Here is a 12,131-nt window from a genome sequence, read left to right on the forward strand (position 1 = left end):
TGTTTCTTCTTTTTTAAAAATGCTGGTTGCCGCTGAGAAAATTGATTTCATGACTTATCTGTGGGTTATTACCCTCATTTTGGAAAATATTTTACTATATGATCTGGCCCTTATCACCCTCTCTTCCATTTCCCGTACCTGGCCTTGCCTACTTTCCTCTGATTACACTGTGTCCCTGCTTTGCCTTAGATATGACTGTTCACTCTTGCCTTCTCCTCTTTCTGTTACCGGAAAGGGGTCCTGATGCAGACCCCAAGAGAGGGTTCTTGGATCTTGCACAAGAAAGAATTTAGGGCGAGTCCAGAGTAAAGTGAAAACAAGTTTATTAAGAAAGTAAAGGAATAAAAGAATGGCTGCTCCATAGACAGAGCAGCCCTGAGGGCTTCTGGTTGCTATTTTTAATGGTTATTTCCTGATTATATGCTAAACAAGGGGTGGATTATTCATGCCTCCCCTTTTTAGACCATATAGGGTAACTTCCTGATGTTGCCATGGCATTTGTAAACTGTCATGGCACTGGCGGGAGTGTGGCAGTGAGGAGGACCAGAGGTCACTCTTGCAGCCATTTTGGTTTTGGTGGGTTTTAGCTGGCTTCTTTACTGCAACCTGTTTTATCAGCAAGGTCTGTATGACCTGTATCTTGTGCTGACCTCCGGTCTCATCCTGTGACTTAGAATGCCTTAGCCGTCTGGGAATGCAGCCCAGTAAGTTTCAGCCTCATTTTACCCAGCCCCTATGCAAGATGGAGTTGCTCTGGTTCAAATGCCTCTGACATTTCTGCCTAGAACACTGTTTTCCTATATGATGGCCTCATTGCTTATTTCGCCTGGGGCCCTGCTCAGATGTTTTATTACCAGATTTTCCTGGCTCATGCCCATCCTACATTCTCCATTTTCTTACCCTATATAACTTTTCATTATAGCTCAGATGTATAATATAGTTAATAGATATTTATGTGTTTAACTCTTATTAGGAAAGGCCTATGAGAAGAAGGATTTTGTTTTTTCAGCACTGCTCAATCTCTAGAGCCTCCAGTGGTGTCTGGCACCATTTTGGATAGCCCTTTGCTATTAGTTGAATGAATGAATGGTATTCATAGACAGACTTGCATTTATCAAACTCTCCAGGAGGTTTTCTGTCCCTTGTCTGTCTTGTATCTTGTGTAAGTCTTGACTTTGGGTAGAGATCCCTGCAGACTCTGTAAACAAGGCTGGAGCCATTTGATCTAGGAACTCTGGGTCCTGTGTACCTTGAGCATGGACTAGAGGGGAACGTTGGCCCAGGGACAGTCTGTGCCCTTGGCCCCACAGACCCCTGCCCATGGGGAGGAGCACAGCTTTGGGTGGGCCAGAGCAGGCTCTAAGTAGAGTGTGGGCCCATCTCATCCCCTTGTAATGTTGGTGTCATGTAGGAGCAATGTAATTACCAGTTTCTACCTGGGGGCCTGTGGTGAAGATTTTGGTGATCTTTTCTATGGGAACAGAAATAGGGCATTCTGACATCATCATTTCTGCCTGACACTGTGTAGCTGTGTCAGGCTGGCTTTCTGGAATAGCTCAGTGGCCAAAGATTGATCACGAAGGGTTTAGAGCTGTGAAAATGCCCCAAGTAGGTGTTGTATAATGCTGGTGCCTGGACCACAGACAGCTGCCTTACTGGTTTACCTACTGTAGTCTGCCTTTCCTTCTACCTGTCCTTCACACTGCTGCCTGGCGCTTCCTCTTAATTCAAGAGTTAAGTATTATTATGTGTTATATTTCCTGCTCACTAAGATAATGCATGCTCTTTGTAAGAATGTTTAAATATTAGGGGAATATATAACGTGAGAAAGTAGGAATATAATCTTACCTCTGAAGAGAAACACTTCTATCAATTTGGCATATAGTTTATTTTTTTTTTGCATATACACCAATAGATACATGTTTTGTATTCTTTTTGTTTTTATTAACAGTTTTATTTTAAAAAGCACACTGCTGTGCATATTTCTTATTTTACTGAGTAATGTATCATAATCAGTTTTCTACAACAGTACTTACTGATGTACCTCGTTCTTTTTTTTTTTTTTTTTTTTTTTGAGAGGGAGTCTCGCTCTGTTGCCCAGGCTGGAGTACAGTGGTGCAATCTCGGCTCACTGAAACCTCTGCCTCCCGAGTTCAAGCAATTCTTCTGCCTCAGTCCCCTGACTAGCTGAGACTACAGGCTTGCACTACCATGCCCAGCTAATTTTTGTATTTTTAGTAGAGACGGGGTTTCACCATATTGGCCAGGCTGGTTTCGAACTCCTGACCTCGTGATCCACCTGCCTTGGCCTCCCAAGGTGCTGGGATTACAGGCGTGAGCCACTGCACCCGGCCTGTACTTCGTTCTTTTTAATGGCTGGATTGTATTCCGTATTATGGATTTGCTATATATTATTGAACAAGACATGGATCTTGGTGTCATTTGCAACAGTGCTGCCACAAATGCCTTTTCATGTTTGCATTTGCAGACTTACGTAAGTATTTCCATGGGACATATTCTGTGTACTGATTACTTTTTTTTAAATACTCCTTTAATTCTGTTACAGCCCTGTTTGGAAATCTTCTGTGACTTCTGGTCACCTGTATCATGAAGTCTAGACTAGAGCCTAGAGCCAATAGAAACATAATGTGAGACATGGAGTCATTTTAAATTTTCAAGTGTGCGCATTACAAAAAAATAAAAAGGAACAGGTGAAAATATTTTAATAGCATTTTACTTAGCCAAGTGTACCCCAAATATTATAATTTCATTGTGAAATCAATGTTAAAACGTAATTAGATATTTTACATCCTTCTTTTTGTACTGAATCTTTGAAGTCTGTGTATTTTACACTTAAAGCACATCTCGATTTGGACTATCCACATTTCAGGGGCTCAGGTAGGCACACGTGTGTGGCTCCTGACTGGACAGCCCATGTCTACACTCAGCCTGGTGCTTACATCACTTTACAAATAAGCCACAGTCAGTCAAACAAGCCACATTCAGTCACATTTAGCCAACCTGCTTTTGCTTCTGACAGCCCCACAGACTTGCAGTGCGTCCGGTTTATTTTTCCTGCATCCTGCCCAGTTTTTTGGGCAGAGTTTCTCAGCTTTGGCACTGTTGATGTTTGGGACTACATAATTCTAAGTTGTGGGTGCCTTGTAGGATATTGAGCAGTATCCTTGGCCTCTACCCACTAGATACAAGTGGCACCTTCCCCTCTAGAATCCCCCTACCTCATCTGTGGCGACCAAAAATGTCTCTAGACTGAGAAACAATGCTTTACGGTGAATCAGAAATCTCTACTTATCCATTAGGGTTGTTTTAGCCAGCTGGATAAGCCTACTGTGACCTACCCTTCCTCTGAACTTGACTTTTTATCCAGCCAGTGTGGTAAGTTTTTATTTTTGTGTATTAGGATCAAAGTTAAAATCAAAATAGAAAATGCGCCTCCTTTCATAGGGTTATCATTTGGTGTTACATGTTTTAGGAATACTGTGAAAAATACAGGAACTTCTGCGGAAACACAAATGAAAATGATGGAAAGACTAGAAAGTAAAGTTGCAGGGAAAATGACCTCCATCTCCACTAAGACTTGAACCAGAAATAATAATAATAATAATAATAATAATAATAATAATAATAAAAAAAATAAATTTTGAGAAGAGTATTTGAGGACAAATTTATCACCAACACAAGGGCCTAAAAACCACCAAAATGACGTATTAAGATAAATAGTGGGATTTTTTTCATTGGAGAATTTTAAGAGAAGAGTATCATTGCCTTCCAATTATGGTTTCATATCTGTTCTCCCCAAAGGCGTGTACTTAAAACCCCTCTTGGCCCCATAAGAAGATTCTTTGGTCCTGATGAGATTATGTGCATTAGAATCACTTCTCCTGGAAAGGAGACGCTAAAGGGTACTTGAATAAAATATTAAAAATTATGAAGGACATAACAAAGGCCGATCAGTCCTTTCTTCTCCCCAGACCCCATAATAGGAGAACATGGGTTATTTGATGAAATTAAAGAGTAGCAAATTAAGTGCTAATAAAACGAGATAGTCACTTACATAATTCATTGCCATGGGAGGTCACAGAGGCAAATTTTGTGGCTACATTAAATATGGGGCTGGATAATTTTATGACCGCTAATGATATTTTTAGCAGTCAAGGCTGATATTGTGAGAGAAGAAATCCCATTATATTCTCCAGTAGATGGTTTGCAGGGACCTCTGGCAAGAGGTTTCTGAGAAGTGCAAGAGCAGACCTTGTGAGTTCTCACCTTTGGTGTACTCAAAATTGGTTTTTAAGGTGAAAGTTCCCAGGCATCCCATTCATACCTCAGTCCCAACATTTTCTTGTAGAGATCCAAAAGCCCTTTCTAGTCTGAAGCAGTGGAGAAAGACATTGCCCAGAATTAAATCCTTTCTGGTCTTTAGGAACCACTCGACTTATTTATCGTATGCCACCCGTGTGTCAGGTCCTTCGCTTGGAGTTTTAAAAAACCTTTTGGGGACATAAACATTTGGACACATCAGTGGCGTTCTGAGTGAAGGGGGTTTGGAAGCACAAAGAAGCAAAGGGATGTCTCAACCTGTGAGGTTCAGGGAAGGCTCCCAGAGAAGGTGACATTTGAACTGAGTCTTAAAGGATGAGCAGCAGTTCACTGTTCGCAAAGCAGGGAAGGGCATTCTTGGTAGAAGGAGCATGCAGCATGCCCAGATCCAGAGACAGCCTGGCATAATGTGTCAGGGAACTGCCAGTAGTTTAGGAAGTCTGCACCACAGAGGCAGAGGACCCATGAGGAAGGAGCTGGTGCTTGAGAAGGAGGAAGGAGCCAGATGGTGAAGGAAGAGGCTTGTGTTTGCCTGAGACCCCTCTCCAACAGTGGTGCCAGTGTTTCCAGTGGCGACAGTAGTGGTAGTGGTGAGTTGGGAGTAGAGAAGGGGAAGGACTTCAGGGGTGTCCTGTGACCGATAAAGGACAGCCTCTCAAAGCCTTGCCCCACTGAGTAATAGGCCTACCTCTTTTTGATCACGGTCAACAATTAGTTGGCAGTGAGTCTTGGAGTTCACATACTCTTCACTCATTTTTCTGTATCTGCCTGAAACAGTCTTTACCACGAACCCAATCAGCATTATCAATCATCTGAGGAGAAAAAAAAAAAAAAAGCCTCCAAAAAAAAAAGCCTCTCAGGGCTGGGTGCGGTGGCTCATGCCTGTAATCCCAGCACTTTAGGAGGGCGAGGCAGGTAGATCACTTGAGGTCGGGAGTTCGACACCAGCCTGGCCAACATGGTGAAACCCTGTCTCTATTAAAAATACAAAAATTAGCCTGGCGTGGTGGCGCACGCCTGTAGCCCTGGCTCCTTGGGAGGCTGAGGCATGAGTTCATTTGAACCCGGGAGGTGGAGGTTGCAGTGAGCCAAGATCGTACCACTGCATTCCAGCCTGGGCGACAGAGAGAGACTGTGTCTGGAAAAAAAAAAAAAAGAGCCTCCCCTGTGTTTGAGTACGGGGTGTTTCTTACAGGTCTTAGATAAATTGGGACGAAGTCTAGAGTGTCTGGTCTGATTTTCTCGGGCTCTGCTAGAACAAAAACAGCCCTTGAGTGGGAAAGCAGAGGCAGATTTCATCGGCCTGACCCCAGACTCCCATTTTCTCTGTGAAGTTGGCTCAGCAAACAAGCAGGAAAACATACAATATCTTTGAGGAGCAGGAGCAGATGGATTGAAATGTTAAAAATCTGGTTTGTTAAATGATTTCAGCTAACAAAATAATTAGAGAGAAAAAGAAGCACCCAAACTCTCTTTCTTCTTCAGTGAAATTTAAATAAGATCATTATTAATCACTCAGAGTCCACCTTGCAATTTCTATACCTTTAATACTGATACTTTTAAGAAGAATGAAATGAAAATGAGTGAGAGAAAGAATGTCATCTGTAAACCTTAGTTTAGATGCAAATACTTAAATTTGTATTGTTACATGATACAGTATGTGATCAGCAGTTTTCCTCATTGCATTATAAAGAGTTTTGTAATTAGTGCATTTTTTCTAATGGATAACTTTTTTCCCACAGTACTCTTTTAAGGCTCTTTTAAAAACATGGAATTGCTGGAGAGATATAGAAGTGAGGTTAGTTATAGAAGGTAAATAATGTTCATGTCCGATTTACCGTGAGGCCACCTATGTTTATAGGGTATTGTTGGATGAAGTTGAAATACGTGTACCAAACACTGTTGGATGTTAGACACCTAAAGATGAGTAAGATCGTGGCTGACAATGTACTAAGTACAACAAATAGTTTCACTAGGAATCCTTGATGAATTGATTACAAGTTCTGTGGTAGAGATCTATCCAAATGTTAGCTGTGTCTGGGGAGCTGACAGTGTTTTCACAACAGCTAATGTTTAGACCAGGTCTGAAGGTGGAAATTACAGTTAGCTGGAAGAGAAGAGCGAGTGGATCAGGATAGGAGAGAGCATTTCGGAACAACAGCAACAGAGATATCTCCTGAAACTTTAAAGAATTTCTTCTTTCTTTTTTTCTAACTTCTGTTTTATCAGTCAATGTTGTTGTTTCTAATACATTTTGAAAAATTTTTCTTTGAAGAAAGAATGGGCTGTATCCTGTCAGTATGCAGTAGGTATTAATCTTGCCAGTAAGCGGGTAGTGAGCACACTTTCTGTAAGCCCCACCATTAGTTCACTTAAGATTTGTTAATCATTTGCTCTCCTGGGCTGGACACTCACCAATAAGTCTTAGCTGTCAGAGGTGAGGTACGTGGCATGGGTAACACACATTTCCCACGTTGTTAGACATGTCTGTGTGATGAATCAATACAGGTTCTTCAAGTTGCAAATGTATAGGTTGGTACAGAAGCAATTGTGGTTTTTGCCTTTGAAAGTAATGGCAGTGATTTTGCATGAAGTATGCCTTTTGTTGACTGGGCTTCCATCAACAAGGTTGTTTATTTATGATTGTACAAAAAAGAAACATAAGCTTTAAAGAAAGGTTGATGTCAAATGATAAATGTATCCTTTCAAGGGCCATGTAAAAATAGGTGACTATATTTAATGAAACTTTAGGTTTCAGAAAGTGTTTTTCTGTCTGTTTTAGACCTTAGCTGGATCTCCAAAATACAAGTGAATCACCCGGCAGTTCTGAGGCGTGCGGAACAAATCCAGGCTCGCAGAACCGTGAAAAAGGAGTGGCAGGTAAGGGTTCTTCTTGAGCATTCTGTGCCTGTATTTTACAATGCATGGTCTCTTCCCTCAAGGCCACAATATTGAATTTTGCTCAAGATGCATCTAAACTTAAAAGATTGCAGCTGTCCATGACTTATTTCAATAATTCATATATGATGATGATGGGTTGGAGAAAGATAACACATTTATCCAAACAAGTTAAAATCTTATCACTCTTGAGTGGCAAAACCGCAAATGAATTTGAGGCATCTTTATTCATGAGTGAATTAAATGGCATATTTTCTCAACACATTTATTCAGTTTTTTAGACATGCCTTCTTTGGTTGTCTTCTGTTTTAATTTTAAAGCCCTAACATCTAAACTTGATGTGTCCACTGTTGAGGCCCTTAGGTTTAAGAGTTGACCTTTCTTGACCATCATGTTTACCTTACTATTATTTTCCATAAATCATTTTTCAAAATTCCAAAAATGATGTTTCGTAGAGTACTTGCGGTCAGCATTTTCTTCAGTGTATCCCAACCAAAGACGTGCTGTGTAGGATTAAAGGGAATTCAGAGTTCATTTCACAAGTGAGGCAGAATACTGTGATTGAATCCTTGAGAGTGATAGTTCACGTTTTGCTCATCCTTAGTAATATTCTGGTTGAAAAGATAAAAGAAAATTCATCAGACTGAGTTGTGAAATATGAATATTGTTTTAAAAATGGAATTGGATTAAATTGAAAAACAAAACACCAAAAAACTTGGAAACTTTTAAAAACAATAATCTCATCCCAGATCCCAGAGCAGGAGGTAAAATGTAAGATAAAAACCTTCTTTCGGAGTTCTTCTTTGTCAGGGTGGCTCTGATGGGCTCTCCCTTTGGCTGAGATGGAGTAGTCATAAGTGGGGAGACATGGGCTAATAGGGGTTTCAATTTGGGATATCTGTGGGAGAAAAAAATGTTTAAGCCTACTCTTCCTCCCTTTTATTTTGGGCAGTGTTCATCTTGTTAGTGGCTCTTGAGCTGTGTTTATATCCTATATCAGAATATTCCATTGAACAGTGTAGGCATAAGATATTAACACCCATACTTGTCTAATGATTCTCTACTAACCAACTGGGTTGGAGGTTTGTTTGTCTGTTTATTTATTAAATTTACTTTGTTTTCACTTTTGTTTAAACCAGGCTGCTTGGCTCCTGAAAGCTGTTACCTTTATAGATCTTACTACACTTTCAGGTGATGATACATCTTCCAACATTCAAAGGCTCTGTTGTAAAGCCAAATACCCAATCCGGGAAGATCTCTTAAAAGCTTTAAATATGCATGATAAAGGTAATGTTGTTGTGTGTGATCTATGTGGTGTTTAGTGCTTACAATACTGATTGCTAAATCAAAGAGGACTTAAGATACAGCTGCTAATGATAGCGGTGATAGAATCCATGATAGAAACTCTTGTTATGTATGCATAGACAGATTCTTCTCTGAAAAACAGCAGGAGGAGAATCTGAGTCTTTTTTTTTTTTTTTTTTGAGGTCAGTTCTTTCCATCAATGGATTAAAGTACTTGGTAGAGAGTGACTTTATTTCTTTTCAGTTGTTCAGTTTTGGAAAATTTCTGTTTAGTGACACTGAAATACTCATTCTGATTCCCTAGCCACATGTGAAAAAGCCAGTCTCATTACTTAATAATCACATCTCATACATAAAGTATTTTCTGTGAGTATATGAAATACTTTTGAAAATAAAGTGCAAATGAGAAGTATAGTCTGCTTATATATTAGGTTAGATCTTTCAAAAAAAAGTCATATTCACTGCCTTAGTATACATGAATAGAAGGACTTTCTAGAGTTGCCATAAGTTTAGAACCTTAGCGTTTTGGAGATGTTGGACACCTGTAAGAATTGATTCCCTTGTTTTCTAAATAAAGAAACCAAGATCTGGAAGGCTAAGTGGCATTCCCAAGACTACACGTCTTGTTACTTGCTGGGCAGGTTTTGGGAGCCAGGTCTCCTTCCCATGGAGTATGCTCCATGGCCCCCGAATGCCTATCTGCTGTGAGTGCAACTAGAGACGTTGAATTGGCCCAATGCAGGTCTTTTATCCCAAATAAACATGTTTAGGTTTGTAGGTAGACAACTCTACGGCTTTTGAAAAGTATTTATTATGTGTTTATTTTGAGTTGGCCATAAAAATACCACCTTATTTATTGCACTTAAAGGTAACAACTTGTAAGGTCTTATGATATTGCTTTGTTTTATAGTGACTATTTGAATTCTAAATTTTTAAAAATTTATGAACTTATTTCTTAAAATCAGGGCTTCCGTTTCAGATTTTATTATTTCTTGCAAAAGAGGGAATAGGATTAGTTAAATGTCATTTTTGTGGTACCACCCTCTAAATTTTACTTATATTTGTCTTCATCTGTCCTTCTTCAAACTGTCCTTTCTTCAAGTTGTCCTATGTGAATGCTCTGTAAATACGGATTTTGTTATCTACATGAAATATTTTCATTTAGTAATGATCACCAAGTTTACTATTTAGACATTTTTAAAAAACAGTACTATGTTAATCTCAAAGACGAGTATATCAAACTTGTTTTCATGACTTTAACGATAAGAAAATAATCCATGTTGTCAAGAACTAGAAGGGAATGTGGAAAATAAAAATCTTTTAATTTATTGCAGCATTGTGGGGGAATTATTTTTTCTCTCATTTGATTTTTGCCAGTGTTGCGATATAAATAATAATTAAAAGCATGTTGTATGAGTTGAACTTCATTTAAAGTTGGCTATTCCTATTTTCTCTTGATAGGCATTACTACAGCCGCCGTTTGTGTTTATCCCGCCCGGGTGTGTGATGCTGTAAAAGCACTCAAGGCTGCAGGCTGTAATATCCCTGTGGCATCAGGTAAAATGTGTTGTGGCTTTTGTTGTTACTTTTTAAACATGTTTCCAGTTCTTCATACAATGGGATATTATATATAGTTTTGTACTGTGTTTTAAATTAGTTTATGTGTTTAATTAGTTGTGTTTATTCATGATTTTAGTGTGTATTAGTTACTTAGTAAGTGGAAGACATATTTATTCCCAACAATATAGAACTGTATTCCTATCCTTAAAGAAACTCGGTTTAGGAGGAATAGTCAGGTAAAGAAAAAAATCATAAGGCATGATATGTAGTGTGTGTATATATATATATGCATACTAACACACACGTATGCATGTTCTGTTATACACATATATGTAAAATATAATAATAAGGATATGCGGGCTGGGGATGGTGGCTCACAACTATAATCCCAGCACTTTGGGAGGCCAAAGCAGGTGGATCACTTGAGGTCAGGAGTACGAGACCAGCCTGGCCAACATGGCAAAACCCCATCTCTACTAAAAATACAAAAATTAGCCAGGCATGGTGGCAGGTGCCTGTAATCCCAGCTACTGGGAGGCTGAGGCTGGAGAATCGCTTGAACCTGGGAGGCAGAGGTTGCAGTGAGCCGAGATCATGCCACTGCACTCCAGCTTGGGTGATAGACCAAGACTCCATCTCAAAAAAAAAAAAAAAAAAGGGATATGTGCAAAATGTAGTTGCAGTTCTGAGCAGGGAACAATATATTCTGCAGAGGTTGGTGACACCAAAGTAAGAGAAAGCATCGTCGTGGAGATAATTGCACTGGGTCTTAAAGGATGAGGAGGAGTTCACAGTGTTAATAAGGTAGGGAACCACATTTTAGACAGAGGCACTAGCATGTGTGAAGGCACAAAGCATGTTCAGGGAACTGGAAAAGGTTTGCTGTTGTTGACTACAAAGGCAGGGCTCTGAAGACAGGGCCAGGGGAGCTACAGGAGTTGAAGCTAGAGAGGGAGGTCAGGGCGGAATTGCAGAGGGGATCGTGCCATGTGGGGGCATTTGGCCTGTATTCTGATGATAGGGAAGACACTGAAAGGTTAGAGGTGTGACATGATCAGCTTCATGGCATAGTAAGTTACCTGATGGTACTGGTTAAATTAGAAAAGGAGTGAAATGGAGTTAGGGGAGACTTGTCACAGTCCATGCGGGAGCTGATAAAAGCCACACAAAACCTAGAAGATAAAGGAGAGAGTGCATTCATAAGTCACTGACTTCAGATAGACACGGTAGGACTTGGTATGACAGAAAAGTCTTTAAAACATTAGTTTGGTAAATATGTATCTGTATTTACCGGTACAGATATGTATTGTGTATATGGATGGATGAATAGACAGATATAAAATTAGATTCTAGTTTTAAGAGATGTTAGAGGAATATCCTGATGCTTTAAAAAGGGAGTCTACGCCAGGCATGGTGGCTCACATCTGTAATCCCAGCACTTTGGGGGGCTTAGGCAAGAGGATTGATTAAAGCCAGAAGTTTGAGACCAGCGTGGGCAACAAAGATCTCTACAAAAAAATAAAATAAGTAAAAATTTAAAAGGAGTTTATAAAGGTCATTAGCTTATTAGGAATATATTAAAAGAAACATGATGTACAGTATTTATGTAGAATTGATTTATGAGGGTTCCTGAAGTATTTGGCAGCTACACTTGTATAGACCTTAATTTTTCATCAGCCTCAGTCAGTTCAGTTGTTACTTTAAACAACAGAGAAACATGCTTTCCTCTAAGGTAACAGATCTAAGGAATTTTTTTAGTTTTTCTTTTTTGAGACAGAGTCTCACTCTCACCCAGGCTGGAGGCTCGGCTCACTGCAACCTCCTCCTCCTGAGTTCAAGCAGTTCTCCTGCCTCAGCCTCCCGAGTAGCTGGGGCTGCAGGCGTGCACCACCACGCCAGGCTAGTTTTTATATTTTTAGTAGAGATGGGGTTTCACCATGTTGACCATGCTAGTCTCAACCCCTTCACCTCGGATGATCCACTAACCTTGACCTCCCAAAATGTTGGGATTACAGGCAAGAGCCACTA

The 12,131-nt window shown here is 39.9% G+C and overlaps 1 protein-coding gene across 3 annotated transcripts in view; it reads left to right on the top strand.

The window, feature by feature from the left end:
* The window catches only part of DERA (deoxyribose-phosphate aldolase), a 294,170-nt gene that overhangs the window by 38,332 nt on the left and 243,707 nt on the right, over positions 1–12,131 (top strand). For all 3 annotated transcript variants that reach the window (XR_010127771.1, XM_063672467.1, XM_054445157.2), the window contains exons 2-4: positions 7,124–7,221; positions 8,379–8,526; positions 10,005–10,100. Coding sequence is in view for 2 of the 3 variants with exons in the window: in XM_063672467.1 (XP_063528537.1) it covers positions 7,124–7,221; positions 8,379–8,526; positions 10,005–10,100 (342 nt within the window). In the remaining variant the exon portion in view is untranslated. The remainder of the gene's footprint in view (positions 1–7,123; positions 7,222–8,378; positions 8,527–10,004; positions 10,101–12,131) is intronic.

Source organism: Pongo pygmaeus, chromosome 10, assembly GCF_028885625.2.
Source record: "Pongo pygmaeus isolate AG05252 chromosome 10, NHGRI_mPonPyg2-v2.0_pri, whole genome shotgun sequence".
NCBI lineage: Eukaryota > Metazoa > Chordata > Mammalia > Primates > Hominidae > Pongo > Pongo pygmaeus.